Source organism: Dendroctonus ponderosae, unplaced genomic scaffold (assembly GCF_020466585.1).
Source record: "Dendroctonus ponderosae isolate FM_Combo_2020 unplaced genomic scaffold, Dpon_F_20191213v2 Dpon_F_20191213_2, whole genome shotgun sequence".
Lineage (NCBI taxonomy): Eukaryota > Metazoa > Arthropoda > Insecta > Coleoptera > Curculionidae > Dendroctonus > Dendroctonus ponderosae.
Genome location: NW_026018165.1, coordinates 11379826 through 11393881, shown reverse-complemented (window position 1 = coordinate 11393881; position 14056 = coordinate 11379826). Strand labels below are relative to the sequence as shown.

Genomic DNA, 14056 nt, shown 5'->3' with positions numbered 1-14056 from the left:
GGAATCGCATCAGAACAATGTAAGCGTTCAAGCAAACCACTTCTGAAGATGCAAGCCACTCGTGCTTGCGAAACGTCAGGAAGAAATTTTATTGTACGACGTAAAAACCCGAGAAAACCCATTAGTTTCAAGGAATGGCCTATCTCCTTTAATTACAAAGATTGTTTCCTATTTAATTTTTAAGCGATAATTACTTGTTGCTGTGGTCGGTTTGAGTTTATTAATCTTTTTTCTTTAAGTTTCATTATTCTATTAAGTATTTCCCTCAATTTCTACACACTTCAATTCTTTTGTGCGATCCGACAACAGTCACAAAATTTTTGTTGATTTCTTGTTAAATAAGCATTTTTTTGCTTGGGTCCAAAACATTTTATATTTTATGTAAAAATAAATTATAGACAACTAGAAAATTTAGTATCTATAACCGTTGAAAACTAAGAAAAAGTCAATATCAATAACTTTTTATTTAATCACACATTGAACTTTGGGCATATATATTGAGATTTTTGAACCTTGTACCCGACTTTTGTTATTGTATATTATCGAGCAGGCTAACAGTTAGCAGTAGGTATTCAGCCTGCCTTGATTTGAAAATGAACAGTTTAAAATTAATTAGTACAAGGGCTTTTGCAACCTCAAGTGCCAGGGCGGTAATTAATAATGTTACGGTCATCGGTGGAGGTCTCATGGGATCTGGAATAGCTCAGGTGAGAATTCTGAGAATAAGATCTGGAATAGCTATGCTGAACCGCTTCAATCCAAGATCATTCGTAATGAACACTATATCATCCGCGAATCAGGATTATTTAGTTGTTCTCCCTCTATTGTAATACCTTTGTTATCCCAATTTAGTCTTGAAACCGTATTCTAAAACCGATGTGAATAGTTTTGGTGATAAAGTGTCTCCTTATCGGCTCCTCGTTTTATATCTATTTCCTGCGTAGTTTTATGCAGTCTTGTTATTGCATGTTTGTCTATATATCATATACAACTTGGGTGTACTTGTGATCTATTCTGCATTATTTGACGGCCTGGAGAATAGCATTAATTTCCACTGTATTATTATGTAAAATTATAGTATAATCTGTAAAATGAGTAAAAACATTCACGTCAAAAAAATTTCTTTTTAAAAAACAAGTTATATTTAGATTTACAAGATAAAGCGTTGCTGAAGGCTTATCAAGAAATGAGAACAATGGACAGATTGGAATTAATATAAATTATGCAAATAATGCATTGCATAACTAGAATGGGCATGCTTGTGCTGCTGAGCTCGTCGCATCTATTGATAGCGCTGTTATAACTAAATACCTAGAAATAGCAGCACAAAAACTTTAGATGCAGAAAAATTTACGACAATTTAATAAACATAAATTTCTTCTTGAACATTGCTTTCTAGTTAGAAGGATTTGGTCTGTACACACATATACAGAGTGATTTAAAAATGATTAAGAGGTATTGCACGATTTTCCTGACTACTTATATTTGCTTTGCATGCGAAATATTAAATATTATTCATATTTTCATTATCAAAAAGTCGCCCGAATTTTGGAAATTTCAAATTTTCCCTCTGGGTTAGGTAAACCTTGTGCTTGAGCCCCACGTGTAGTCATTTGCGATATTTGGTAACTAAAGATAAAAATGGCGAAACTTTTATTTTTACAAATGAAACACTGAAAAATAAGACAATCCGTTTTGCAGTTGCATATAAATTCATTTAAATTTTGTTGATTGTGAAGAGCTGAAATCCTTTCTTAAACCCTGGCAAGCTTGGATCCAAATGCCTTCATTAATCTTATGTTTGAGTTTGTTTCACGCGCTAAGGTGATAAGATTTAACATTACATTAACACATTACAAACACAAAAAGCGCTATTTTTCCTGCCAGCGTCTTATCTGGCTCAGCGTAGTCGCTCACTTATGCGCATAATAGCATCAATTGAATATTAAAAATAGATCTAACACTATGAATGACTAGTGGCCGTTTTTCACATTCATATTCTAAAATATCGTTATTTTTCGTCTTATTGTTTCAGGTTGCAGCACAGAATGGTAACCACGTGACTTTGCTGGAGGTAAACCCAGAACTACTTCAAAAGGCTCAGACAAATATTGCAACAAACCTGACTCGCGTAGCTAAGAAACTTTATAAAGATGATCCTAATGCCGCACAACAATTTGTCGAAGACGCTAAGAAACGTATACAAGGTAACTTATTGATAGCAGTATTTTTCATTATTAAGAATATTGAAAATATTATTAATGACTTGGGGTGTGTCTGCTGTAAGTTAATGCATAGTATGTGTTTTTTATTCTATTCAATGTTGGAAACATAGTTGAATGGTGTAGAAATTAAACAAACAAAGATTGAACACGTTACTGAAGTTCTATCGAAAACTTTTACCCCCTTGACACCCTGACAATTAAGAATCGACATTAATAATAATTATAAATATATTAATTAAATAAATGAAGTAGCTTAAATATTCGCAAACGTTCTATATAAAAATTCGGTTTGTTTACACAGATTTACCAGTGACCAATAAAATTTGATTTTAAAACTTTTGTCCAATCAAACACAGGAACTACCAAAGCAGAAGAATCTGTAGGGGATGCAGATTTAGTGGTGGAAGCTATCGTTGAAAACATGGAAATTAAGCACAAGCTATTCAAGACACTTGACGAAGCAGCCCCTCAGAAAACATTGTTCGCTTCAAATACTAGTTCCTTGTCCATTGGTGAAATTGCTTCGGTTGTTAAAAGAAAAGACAAGTAAGTGAAATAATTACCCTAATTGTAACGTTGTCATAAAACAAATATTCAGAGATACTAGTCAGAAGTTATGTAGGTAATGACTCGAATGGGATAAACTTTTAAAATCTAATTGCAATAAACACGTAAAGTAGGTACAAATTGCGATTTTCGGAGTTTTTCACTCAAAGTCTAAGAATGGAAATATTTTTTATTCAACGATGTTGGAACTGAAGTAAACAAGTAGCTCCAGATCTGTACATTTTTGATAGAAGCTATATTATAACTCTATTGGAAATAGTGGGCTGTCAAAATAATCGTCGATTTGCACCAGGAAAGCTATATTTTAAAGCATTTTGCGTTTATAACGCTAATTGTATAGCGTTTAACGGTTATAACGCTAATTGTACAGCGTACAGTCTGTGTTGATGCACTGATCTACAACTTTTGTCATTCTAAAATATGTTACAATTTTGAAGCGACCTTTTTTACTTGATATTGAGTTAAAAACGAAACAAAAACTAGTCAGAAACCGTTGTACTCTTGAACACCAACGACTTGACACGCTTATTTTTATGATTGTCTGGCACTTTGAAAATGCACATTTGATCCGTTTATTACTAATAGTTAATAACTTGCGAACACTTTTTTTGAAAATACGGATTTTAATTAGTAAACTAGACTGGCCTTTCTACAAGAAATGTCAATAAAATTATGTTCGAAATGTAAATAATTGTTAACTAATATGGAACATTGTATGTGTATTCAGAAAGCGCAATTTATGTGGTTTTGTTGCTGTTTCCTATTTCATTTAATACTGAAATAAGGGAACCTTAAAATATAAAAAATGCCCAAAATATGTAAGTGGCCATTTATCTTAAACTACAGAATTAGTGAAAACGGTCAGTTGTCATCATAACTAAGTAATCAAACAAAATAAAAAACGGCACGTTATATTAAATTGATCTCAACCATTCCATAAATAACCGATTATTTTTAAATTACTAAAAACGTATCGAAAGGTACTAACCCTGTACATATGTAATTTCACAATTATATATGAAGCAATAGTTTTGAAAATTATTACAGAATTTTAAATTCCGGCTGAACTTTTATATTCCGGTTGGTTTATTTAAAAAGTTGCTAATAGTAAGTGATTTTAAGGTTCGGTGGGCTGCATTTCTTTAACCCCGTACCTGTTATGAAACTTCTTGAAGTAGTCAGAATTCCAGAACAGTCGGAAGAAACCTACCAAGCATTTATGGCGTGGGGAAAATCAATTGGTAAAAGTTGCGTTACTTGCAAGGACACGCCCGGATTTATTGTCAACCGATTGTTGGTTCCTTACATAGCTGAAGCAATTAGAATGCTAGAGAGAGGTATAAAAATTATTTTTTTACATTGGAATGTTAAGAACTTACATTTCATATTATTCTTTAGGAGATGCTTCTGCTAAGGACATCGATACGGCTATGAAATTGGGTGCAGGTTATCCAATGGGTCCTATCGAATTGGCAGATTACGTTGGACATGACACGACCAATTCAATTCTTCAGGGCTGGCAGAAGAAGTTTCCTGGCAATCCCTTGTTCGTACCCTGTGAATCAACCAAGAAGTTGGTACAGGAGAAGAAGCTTGGCGTAAAGTCTGGAGAAGGCTATTATAAGTATAACAAGTAATACACTTTTTACGATGATTTTGATCGGGCCACCAAGAAGTTCTCCTAAAACACGATTTGAGGCTATCAACTTTTCCGGACTGAACTTGAGACCACAGTACCAACGCATAATGCCGGCTTAATAAGTAAATTTACATATTTTAATCAACGATTGGTCCATGGGTAATAACCACAAACGTAATAGTAAGCCCTATCTATAAAATAACATTGTGATTAGTCAAAACTAAAAAAATCATTATTAGAAATGTTTGTGTGTCTGAAAAGATATGTTGAAATTAATCAAACCTTAAAGCTATTTTTTTTACAAGTTTAACACTGAATAATCATTTTTTACAAATACATCAATACAATCAGCTATAGCAGACACAAATTTGATTAAAATGACAATATTTCTGTGTCAACGATAGCTCGGACTATTTTATAGAAAGAAATCGCTTGTGACGTAGTCGTTTTATATATTATGTGAAAAGCCTGTTTATATGTTACACCCTAACTTGCAAAATAATATATTTTTTTACCATCTTTTATTCAATACATATATATAGATATAGGAGAACATTAAACTGTTGTAATTCAAGAACAAAATAAATCGCATTGTTTTATTTCTCAATCAAAAGTTTCTCTTCAGAGAATCTGAAAGCGAAGACAAAGTTTTCCATCGAATCGAAAAAATTCAGGAAAATACCGATTTGGATGCAATTTTTTGTGGAGTATGGTGAATTAATTACTTTCTTTATAATGAGAACAAGAGTAGGTCCGTTTCTCGCTTAATATTTGAGTGACAATTAAAAAAAAATCTGGTCAGAAAGTCTCAAAGCGTAGAGAAGAAATAAATACAAAGAGAAGTAATCAGTTGCTCTACATGTATAGACGTGACTTTTCAAATTATCAGTTGAAACAGAATTCCTACACCAGAAATTCACTTTATCTCACCAGATTCTCTGATTAAAAGTGATTTAAGCATGTTAAAATACTACTATTAGGGAAGCTCACTGGTAAGTAAGTAGGTATGCATCTTTATCCATGTACATCAGTGTGTAACACAAAAATATGAAATGATCAAAATATCTCCCAATCCGTGCACCCGTCTTGCATAAATTCTAGACTAGACTGGAAATTTTTAATTCTTCACATTTGAAGCATTTTTTTCTAGCATTTAAATTCTTACCTGGCATCTGACACATTATTAGCTTGATTTATTTCAAAAAAATGGTAAAAAATCTTCTTAACCATCATATGCATAATATAGTTGACCAATCGGACGAAAAAGATTACGAACTAATGTTCGATCTTCTCATCAACTGATCATCATCAAGTGCTTGTTTGCAGCAAGTTGTGACCATTTTTCCAAAAACCGGGTTTTGCGGTTTGGTTCACATAATTCAGCAGATCCAAACAAATAGTTTTATTTTCGGAACTGTTACCCCATTTACAGTACAAATCGAGTACATCCTCATAAGTACTCATTATAAAATATGTTAAGTTATATAATTAATATTATTAATACACATATCAATCCAAACCGAGTTGAGAATTATGTATTCCAAAACATGTTAATTGCTCCAAATCTAGCATAACAATTGTCATAATAAATACAAATACAATTTAATAAAAATATAATTTAAATAAGATCAGTTTTTACAGTAGCTGCCGCAATAATCACATATATACCTAAGGGTTATTTGTTATCAATACGTCTTGAGTGATATGTCAGGAATATTTCCCCGTAGATATACATAAATATCCTGAGAATATTTTAATCTGCTTTAGCATCTTAAATTAAGCACCTATTGAGCATTTAGTAGAAACTGTAGTGTAATGGCACTAAGCAAGGTCATGACATGAGTTACAATAGTAGCCAATACTAAGTAAGATAATTTATTAATAAAAGTAAGGTTTAATGAAAAACTAGTCTTCGTCAGTCTCATAAAGAAAATCTTCGAACATTTTCGACAGGCTTTCGATGCCTTCAATGTAGTTTTTATCTTGATCCACATTATCCGTAATGTATACGTGAGCAAAGTCGATTAGTTTTGCTGTCGCCCAGACCTGAAATATAAACAGTGTTTTTTTCCAATATTCAAAACTCAGTCGGTTTCGAAAATTGAACCCAATTTCATTCAGCGGATATATTCGTAAATACTAAAAAAAGTTAACAATTAAGTTACTCTCAGCTAATATTAATTTCGAGTTAACTTTTCTAAATACAGTTCAAACTTTATCTAAAACTTTGGAACGTAAAATCTGGAAGATTAAAAATAGGAGAAATTAAAGGTGTGTTTTTTATTGCTGTAGATTTGAATTCTACACTCAAACTAGATATTTCTTCAATTCCTATTCGAAAAATAATCTTTTTTTTCAGTTACTGCAAAAAATGTATGTCAAAAAATGTATTTCTCGTAAAATATGGGGAGCTTATACAGGGGAACACGGGTGACATTTACTACTAAGTCCAGTGATTCTTCTGAATAATCATTAACTCACGCCATTGTTTAACGTACCTCGCTTTTGGTTTCGCTGCAAAGATCGTCCAAAATTAATGTATAGTCCTGCTTTTTACATTGCACATCTTTATCGTAATTATTCTGGAACGAATGTGTTCGCTTTAGGGTACGCATTGAACTTTTCCATGTGTTACTGTGGTTTACCACTCTAGGCATCTCCATGTTTACCAGATTCTTAATTTTGTTGGAAGGTGCCTTAAGAATCGGGCCATCATGGGTCAACTGTCCACTAAATCCAGTGGGTATCTTTTCGTTATCATGATTCAATTGAGCTAAACTTATTGGTCTGAAAATTGTTTTTGCAGTTGAAAACCTGCTCGTTTTGTTAAGCGATTGGCTTACCTGTATAAACAACCTTGCTTGGCCAAATTTTGTTGTGTTTTTTTCTGTGGTGTACTCGTTATAGAAACATCGGTATTTTCAGTTGACGTCTTAAGTTTTGCATGTGCTCGTAGTCTTCGCGCGTCGTAAATCAACAGAATAGAAGATGAGTAGAGTCTGAATCGTCGTTGGGTGCGCGCAAAATGCTGAATTTGCCACAGAGATGACAAGAATTGTACTATTAATTTTCGGCAAAAATGATGGGTGTCGGCGTTTAAGAATATTTTGATGGCTGGAATGTAATGATTTGTTAAAAATTGATTTCCGATTTTGATATATTGACTAGCTTACCTTCTCTAACCCCATCCTTATCTAAGTTCTTGCCATAAGTCTTATCATACTTGAGTAGTTTATTGTCCTTAATTTTGTAAACTTGGAACCCAGGAATACAAAGGCCCAAATCTCGCTTGGATTTTGAATACTTAGTCTGTAAATAAAAATATGAAACTCAGTTGATAACTTATTCTGCAATATTAAAATTTTTTAAGAAATCTCCAAAATTTTTGTTTCTTTTAGGTTGTAGACCTCTGCAAGTGCTAGAAATTTTGCAAGCGTATAGATGGTACAGTTAGAGTAGACTATACTCGACTTTTTTGCTTCATAAACGTCTGCATTTTCTAATACAGTTAAAAAATTTATGTTTTTATTAATATGTAAAAAAGCAGCATTTAAATAAACATTTTACAGATTATTAATTGTTAATGTAACCAAAACTGCAAGTCGAAGCCGCCAATGTAAAAACTAGTATTGTAACAATTCGCAAAATAGTTTTCTTGTTGTTTTACCCAAAAAAATGTAAATTGGTTAAAACTAGTGTCGAAATTAATATAAATATTGTCTCACTGACTTTGTAAGAGCTGCAGGAATATATGATTATACAGGCGTGATTGAGTTTTTCAATTTCAAGAGGTGATAGAACGCACAAAAAGCATTAGCAAGCAAAAATAATCAGGCAGACGGCCCGAGAACAACAATACTATTTCAACATTAATATTTTATATGCAAGTTAATTTTGTGTTATCTAGATCGCAGTAGACAGGTAAAACCACAGTAAGTAATAATTGGTAATAGAAAATAAAATCTTGACATCTACTATTATTTTATTACCTGCTCTGCTACAATTTTCGCGTGATTAGCATTGGGGTCCCAAGTCCTCCTACCAATTTTTATATCCATGATACAAGGCTCCTTAAACCCTTTTGTCAAATCTTCCAAAATTAAAAAATCTATTTCCTTCCCATTAATTTCCAGCTGAAACCAAAGATAAACGATTACTGTTAAAATGTGTCAGTTTAAAAATACAGGGCGATTTAAAAACTGTGTTGTTCTTTAATTAGTGGGAAAAAGTAGGGACCATGCTGAAGATAAATGAAGATTTTAGCTCTTGAAGAGAGAATTACAACTTTCAATTAGTTTAATAGCCATTTTACAAACTTAATATAGCTAAAGATTGCAGATAAAACTTTGCCAATTTGTAGCATAGAAGTACCAATCTATGAATTTTTGCTTCAAGTTACATCAGAAATCATGTCTGCATTACAGCATGTTTGTGGTAAATAGAGAACATAGGCAATACTTCAAAATATAAGTAGCTTATGTAACCGAATACACACAGAATGAAGCCATCATCCCTACTATAATATTATAATAGCAATAAGGACCAAACTATAAAAAATCAATGCTTACTTTTTCTACTCCATAATACTTTGGCACGAGATGCTTAATTTCGGTTAGGGACCTGTCCATCGAATTTTTCAAATATTCGTAAAACATTATTTCTCTCATGGCACATTCTTTCTTCAGCAGAGGTTTATACGCTAAACCGTCCTTTGTCAACATACCTGAAAAGCGTAAAGTAGGTAGGTAGTAGTTAAAATTATAATTTTTTGCGATTGTAAATCAATTTGTGGCACCAGTTTATAAACCTTAATTCCAATAGAGATAATTATACGTGACAAACTTTAGTTTCAATTTCAAACAGCTCTTAACATTTTTCTTCATTTTTGTCATGCATATCGAAATTTGTTATATTTGGCAATTGGTACAAACACTCGTTCTATCATTGCAGAGTTAATTCAGCTCTATTAATTGAAAGACAGTTTGAAGGAAATATGTTTAACATGTTTTCTACAAGAACATCGTCGTTTACTCGCAAATCGCCATTGACCATTCTGTTGCATCTTACTAGCATTGCTGCCTTACAATCGTAAAATATTTTAAAATCAGAAAGCGGCGTATCAGTAAAATTACCATAACTATTGGACAGAGCGAATCATATTTATGATAATATGAATAATAAACTAAATATCAAAGTCCGAGGTAATAAGAAAACGAGAATTGTTCTACTGAGCTGGAGATAGTTATCAGAAGTTAGTGACAACTAACAATTTAATGATGTACATGTTCGCGCTTAATTACGATAATCGTCATAATACGCATACTTAAACTAACATTACTATAAGAGTTACTAAGATAACATACTAACCTATTCCGTGACATCCGTCGATGATATGTCCAGATACTTGATTTCTGAACACCTTCATACCTTGAGGAATAAATTCAAGGATTTCATCCATTTCTTCGCCGGCTTCTAATTGGTTGTTATTACATGCTAAACTATTCTGAGCTACAATTGGTTTCGAAGGTTCGTTTCTGGTATCTGTGGATAACGAGTTATTTACGCCGTTGCAACTTCCATTCGACAAGGAACCATGATTTAGGAGGCTGGAGCTTTCATTAAAGAATTGGTCTTTGCAAGTGGAATGACCGCATATATAGTTGTCGGTTTTCTGCATTGGCATGGACTGAATTTCAAATTTCCCCATATTGTCGAGCAGTTTCGTATAACGTCACTAGTTTTTTTCAGATATCGGTATCGGTCAATTTAAGCTCTTTTATCTTGAAGTGTCAGATCTGTAACATAGAAGTAATAAAAATTTAATTTGTATAACTTTTCCGGAATGCCAACTGACTGCAACGTAGAAATACTAAGTAAGTCATATATCAAAAAGATTATAGCTTATCGACGGTTTAATACGAGCTTACATTGCGATTATTCCAGATATGGTAGTCACGGAGGCTTATTGCAGGGTTAGAAAAAATTAATAAATCAGAATTATAACTAATATTTTTCAAGTTTGGGGCCAAGGGTTTTAAATCACAAGCTACTTTATTCATGTCATCCTTGACATAAATTATATTGTTTTACGTATTTGCTGTTTTTAATATACAGAATGTTTTATGAGACAGATGCATTATTTTAACCATGTTATTGAAATTTAATTAAAAAACTTAAAAATGATGATGTTTGGTAAAGGTACCTTCATACCATAATGTTTTAAAGAAATGTTACAGATATACAGACGAATTCGATATATCGGTGTTATGCCATTGGGATCTCGTAAACCGTAAGAGATTCCAAGTTGGATAAATTATTAGGGCAAAGTTGAGCATTTTGGTACTGAATAAAATCCTGTTTTAAAAAGTGAGAAATTTTCCGCTTCTTTCGGAAATATTCGAATTCCAAAGTTATGGAAAAAACACCGGTATCTGCTCAAACGTCAATTTTTTTTCTGTGCTGACGAAAAATGATATTTCAAAGTAATTACCACATTTTAGAACTCCTTTTTACCATCTACAAGAATATACTATGAGATCTGAAATGCAATGTTTCTTTTTCGGCCCACCATCATGAACTTAAGTTTTCTAATGAATTATAGTTTTTTAGAATTCTACTGACTTTAGAAATGTGACTGCACAATTTTAGTTTTTAATCAGCTGTTTCATCACAATTTCATATTTACCAATTTATTAAAATTGTTAGTAGGACTTTGAAGATTTCGAGTTCAGTCGCACAAACAAACTTTTCATTGGAAATAGGCATGCGTAACTCACCGGCGTAGTCACCTAGTAAAAAATGCGGAGACCTTTTCCTCCTGGGAAAAGCGAAAAATTAGTGAATGTTAAAGTTACAGTGATTTCAGTGAAGTGAAAAATGATCTCTTGAACTAATGGAGATGGTGCAAACATCTTTCATTATTTACCTATGGACTTTTTATTATTATTATTGACCTAGGGAGAGAAATAACTTCTCACTAGGGAAATGTTGGAAATGAGTTAATATTGGTGGCTTCTCAGGTAAGTAATAAAAAATAAAACATAATATCGCACATATATTATTATAAAACATTATATCGCACATTATATAATGTGCGATATGAATCAATGAAATTAAAAGTGCTCGGTATATAATAGCCCACTTCTCGACCGAAGTATATATGGAATTTTGTTTACTACTAATACAGATAATTGCCTAAATTGATTTAATTGGATTTGGAATTTCCAATTAATTGCTATTTGTCTATCTAAATGTCACTATATTTGATAATCTGACGTTCAGTTGTCAAACTGCCGCAATATAGTCTTTCGGTCTCCGGAAAACATAAAAGTTCTATGAAAAACACCTGGGAAAAGAGAAAAATTTGTGAATATTAAAGTTAGTGATTTTAGAAGTGAAAATGGATGAAATCTCACTTGGAAAAACAATTAAAAACAAAAACATCTTTCATCATTTACCTAGGGACTTATTATTATTATTGACCTAGGGAGAGAAACATAACTTCTCACAAGGGAAATGAAGTAAATAATGGTGACTTCTCAGGTTAATAAGAAAAAAACATTTTTTTATTCGAATGAATCAAAAACCGCCATTTCTTGCAAGCGATGATCAAAAAGAAGCACTTTTCTCCACCTCCACTGTTCATTTGTTTTACTTTTACCCACGGACTTTTACGCACATGTGCGCAAAAGTAGCAAACAAATTGAACGTGTCACTGTCATATTTTTAAAGTATTTTCATTAAAAAGTGACCGACAACATTTTCTTAATGAATTACGTAGGTTTGTTGACAACTATTGATCATAATTTAAAGTTGACACAATTTGTAAATTATAACTCTGTTACAAGTTCAAATGGTTTATTTTTCTGATTGCCGATGTTGCCACACGCAAAACATGATCTTTTTAAATAGCGCAAATGTCATATAAAATATACAACTTATACAAACACCATAACGTGAAAGCAGCACTTCAGTATATGCTTACAAAAGTACGCTTTTGAAAAATTAAAAACGTCAAAACATGACAATTTCAAAAATGGCATTGACACCAAATTTTGAGTATGAAGTTGACGCTTGTTATTTTTGGCTATTTTTAATTATTATAACTGATAATTCGTGTTATTTCCTTCATTCGATTAAAAAATATTGTTAGATACGAGCGTAAATCCGTTTTTCGAACTCCTGACGGATTGACACCCTCGAATTCGTCTCGGGTGTCAAACGTTGTCGTCGTTCGAAAAAATACACTTTTCGCCCTTATCGAAAACTACTGTTTACATACAAATTTTCATTTTACCATTTTAAGTTTGAGATAAAAGAGCACATGACAACTATACTACTTCTTTACTCTTATACCCGTAGAGCCGGCCGCTTCCGAGATCTAAATGATTAACCCAAAATTAACCCACCATGTATACTTACTATAAGTATATGTATTTATAATTAATTCTAATAACCCCAACCTAAATATGATATTAAATTTGGACGTAAAGCTTGTATCACATTCTAGCAAAGCAATAATTTAAAATAATAGAAAATCCTACATTGATCAATAAAGGTATTTGGAGTAAAGAATGAAACTTACCAAAAAAGTGACAACTAAAGTTGAAAGAACGGCCTTGGTTGCAGCTTTAATTCAATCCAAAAAACTGTTTCAGAGAAGCGATTTCTATTATTTGCACTGTTAAACCAGGCATGCATTTGTTCATCTTCTGTGCGGACAAAAATAGTTAACTAGAGAGAATAGAGACATAAATCATTAGTTATTTGAGAATTCATTATCCAAATGAGTTTACGAATCAATCAAAGATAATTACAATTAGACACCTAGTATATTATTAATTTAAGTATCTTATTTAGTATACTTGCATTTGCTTGCATCACTGACGGCCAGAACTTGAAGACGATGGACGATGGCTGACAATCGCAACGAAACACAAAAATAGACCAAATGATTGGGTCAGAACTCTGAAATCTGAGTAGGATTTCCACTTAGCCGGTCACTAATCACAGACAATTTACTAATAACCAATTCGTATCATAATAATGTACTAATTACCATATAATTACAACCAATTAAATTAAGAAGAAAGGACAAAATCAGACAAAACACCCCATTAAGAAGGGTAACTCAAAGATTTGAATTTCAAAGTAAAATGTCTCGCCATCTAGTGACATCGTGCCCCGCTAGAACTAGAATGAAAGCTGTTCGAATGCATGCACCATAGAGAAATTAAAATATTAGTAATTATTTTACTTTTTATTCATTTTTTTTTTACTTTTACTATTTAGTCGTTTTCTTCCAAGCAATTGAAGATTGAGTGTAACTGCACTACTAAAACTACACTGAACGAAAACATTTGCCTGGTAGTGCTACTATTTAAACGAAATTCATGCCGGATGGTTTTTCGGACGAGGAATTAGTGCTCGTTAACATATTGTCTATGTACACTGAACAGGGCATTGTCGGCCATAAGAAAATCATCTGAAAAGGCGCTAATTATTGGTGATCAGATTTGCGTATGTAGACATTTTCCTACGAAGCAAAAATTCACTGAATAATTCAGGTCGCTTTCTAAAATGAGAGAAAAGCGGACTTGCCAAAATACAAAAAGCATTAATAAAA

General features: G+C 32.4%; 2 protein-coding genes across 3 annotated transcripts; one reads left to right on the top strand and one right to left on the bottom strand.

The window, feature by feature from the left end:
- The first annotated feature begins 286 nt into the window (after positions 1–286).
- On the top strand, positions 287–5017 carry LOC109544547 (hydroxyacyl-coenzyme A dehydrogenase, mitochondrial). The gene is made up of 5 exons (XM_019914807.2): positions 287–707; positions 2036–2207; positions 2582–2771; positions 3915–4129; positions 4191–5017. Exons 1-5 carry the CDS (start codon positions 594–596, stop codon positions 4427–4429), a joined length of 930 nt encoding a protein of 309 aa, XP_019770366.1. The 5' UTR covers positions 287–593; the 3' UTR covers positions 4430–5017.
- Positions 5018–5818: 801 nt separating this feature from the next.
- Positions 5819–13560, bottom strand: LOC109544545 (inositol polyphosphate multikinase). Of its 2 annotated transcripts, none has more exons than XM_019914805.2 (9): positions 13300–13560; positions 13016–13164; positions 9799–10226; positions 9000–9154; positions 8421–8564; positions 7605–7740; positions 7275–7545; positions 6930–7218; positions 5819–6477 (listed from the first exon to the last, which is right to left on the bottom strand). In XM_019914805.2, exons 3-9 carry the CDS (start codon positions 10136–10138, stop codon positions 6337–6339), a joined length of 1476 nt encoding a protein of 491 aa, XP_019770364.1. In that variant the 5' UTR covers positions 10139–10226; positions 13016–13164; positions 13300–13560; the 3' UTR covers positions 5819–6336. The 2 variants fall into 2 exon arrangements, with proteins under 2 accessions (XP_019770364.1, XP_019770365.1); XM_019914806.2 differs by having other exon boundaries at positions 13016–13142.
- Between the last annotated feature and the right edge of the window lie 496 nt (positions 13561–14056).

Excerpts from the sequence above, each read along its gene's own strand:
- LOC109544547 (XM_019914807.2), top strand. The coding sequence starts at position 594 with ATGAACAGTTTAAAATTAATTAGTACAAGGGCTTTTGCAACCTCAAGT. Across the intron at positions 708-2,035 it reads TGGGATCTGGAATAGCTCAG|GTTGCAGCACAGAATGGTAA; the intron begins GTGAGAATTCTG and ends TTATTGTTTCAG. Across the intron at positions 2,772-3,914 it reads GTTGTTAAAAGAAAAGACAA|GTTCGGTGGGCTGCATTTCT; the intron begins GTAAGTGAAATA and ends AGTGATTTTAAG.
- LOC109544545 (XM_019914805.2), bottom strand. The coding sequence starts at position 10,138 with ATGGGGAAATTTGAAATTCAGTCCATGCCAATGCAGAAAACCGACAAC. Across the intron at positions 8,565-8,999 it reads AGTATTATGGAGTAGAAAAA|CTGGAAATTAATGGGAAGGA; the intron begins GTAAGCATTGAT and ends CTTTGGTTTCAG. Across the intron at positions 7,741-8,420 it reads CGAAAATTGTAGCAGAGCAG|ACTAAGTATTCAAAATCCAA; the intron begins GTAATAAAATAA and ends TTTTATTTACAG.